At 60.0% G+C, this 1,893-nt stretch overlaps 1 protein-coding gene across 1 annotated transcript; it reads right to left on the reverse strand.

Moving 5' to 3' along the window:
- Positions 1 to 692: 692 nt before the first annotated feature.
- LOC109862075 lies at positions 693 to 1,274 on the reverse strand. The gene has a single exon (XM_020441972.1). The coding sequence runs from the start codon at positions 1,272 to 1,274 to the stop codon at positions 693 to 695; it is 582 nt and encodes a 193-aa protein (XP_020297561.1).
- Positions 1,275 to 1,893: the final 619 nt, after the last annotated feature.

Below are 1,893 nucleotides of genomic sequence, written 5' to 3' on the forward strand. Positions count from 1 at the left end.
GATCGGAGGGCAAGCGGGGCGGTTGCTCGTAGCGCCAACGGGCGCCGGGTGTCCACGTAGTTGTGGACACCCGATTGCTACTAGTTAGGTAGTACGGCGCCCGTTGGCGCTACGAGCAACCGCCCCGCTTGTCCTCCGATCCCCGCGCCTATTCTTCGAATTAATGACGCCGTCTGTACCGGTGGTCGGAGAGAGACTCGCTTCCCACAAGCACACATTAACCCTTTACAAAGGGGAGAACCCTGTCGGACTCCCAGGAGAGGTCTACAATGGATACTTCCTGGAGGCGAACGCACGTCGGAACCCGACCCACGTTTAACACGTGCAGGCCGAGCTCAACCGCCCATCGGTCCACTTCCTCTCCCCTCGAGTCCGCACAAGGGGAGCCCCAGATGCTGGACTTGGCGTTGAAATCGCCAAGCACCAGCACCGGGTCCTCTTCCACACGGCGGATGCACTCCGCTAAGCTAGCCTGAAGTCCGTCGCGGAAGTCACCCATGCATCTGTTTGATGAGAAGTAGCATGCAAAGACAGCCACTTTGCCTCGCCGAACCGCCACGTAGCCTCTCCCACCGTGGCCTTTCTCCAAGACTCTGCGCACAGGTCGGCCACCCCGACAAGTGAACCAAGTTATAGCAGCCTTGCCATCCAGGTCCCCCGCCCACCCGGGGGAATCTGAGACCCTCCACGGCTCAGCGAGAGCCAACACCGCCGCCCTTTCTTCCCGCAGAACCTGGAGAGCCAGGTCCTGGGCTGCAAGTACCGCTGCGATCTACTCCATTGCGACACACCTGCCGGATGTGGCCGAACTCCAAACACTTGAAACATTGGAGCTTTCGGCCCGGCAGGAGTGTCACACGCGCGCTGTTCCATCCAATGCGGAGTCGGCCAAGATCCGCTAACTTAGCGGCCACCTCAAAGGGGCACCGGACCCAGGTTACCCCAAGACGGTCGCGGCCTTGTGTGATAGGTCCCACCGTCACATCCGATCTTTTGCAGGTTCCGAATTCGCCTGAGGAGATCTTTTCCTCTACGTCGGCCAACGTAACTGACACGTCGAGGCCGACCACCCTAATTTCTCCCTTGCGGACAGGTCTGGACACGACCGCTCTCCCCTGCAAGACAAGAGTTAAAGCGTCGGCCAGGGCGTGCGCCTTGGCAGCGCCCTCGGATCTCGGGATTTCGACGAGGATACCCTCGCCGATGTCTTGTCTAATCCGGGTATCTTCGATCCCCAGATCAAGGAGAGAGATGCTCTCGTTTGCGAGCCGCATTATAGCCGCATAAGACGGCTGCTCCTCGTCCCCTTCTGCCCGAAGACACCGTATAACTACGGCTGCAGGGCGCCCTCTACGTCTACGATCCGCACCCCTTCCTTGGGATGGACGACGGCCATCCTAGGACAAAGGTTGAGCCCCCGGAGCGTGCCGGGTTGCTTCCTCAGCTGCCCCCTTCTCGGTAGCGGCTCGTACGGGCCAAGCGCTTTCTTTACGTGCCGGCTGCTCCTTCTCGCGGGACTTCCCGCGACGCGTCACCACCGTCCAACCCTCTTCCTCTCCCCGTAAGGTAGAAGGAGCCGAAACCTACTGTGGAGTAGAATCACCCTCCGGTAGATTTTTCACCGGAGCCGGTGCGACTTTCTTTCCTCGCGTCCTTTCCGACGGTCGCTGAGGCAAGGCTTCCCACGGGGCTGGATCGCCCCCCAATAGTTCTCCCATCAGTGCTGGGGGTCTGTCTCCTGGGATCTCCCTCCTTTCTGTCTCCTTATCCTCCTTTCCCTTGGGTGGCGCGCCACAAAGAATCTTGGCGAGCAAGGCTTTTATCTCCCGCGGTTCCCCCGTGACGATAGATTTCACGACTGATTGAAGATCGTCGCTATCCTCGCCACGGACA

This window comes from Pseudomyrmex gracilis, unplaced genomic scaffold (genome assembly GCF_002006095.1).
Source record: "Pseudomyrmex gracilis isolate BER0280 unplaced genomic scaffold, ASM200609v1 scaffold_1337, whole genome shotgun sequence".
NCBI classification, from domain to species: domain Eukaryota; kingdom Metazoa; phylum Arthropoda; class Insecta; order Hymenoptera; family Formicidae; genus Pseudomyrmex; species Pseudomyrmex gracilis.

What these genes read in the sequence shown, in the direction of transcription:
- LOC109862075 (XM_020441972.1), bottom strand. Translation starts at nt 1,274, where the DNA reads ATGCGGCTCGCAAACGAGAGCATCTCTCTCCTTGATCTGGGGATCGAA.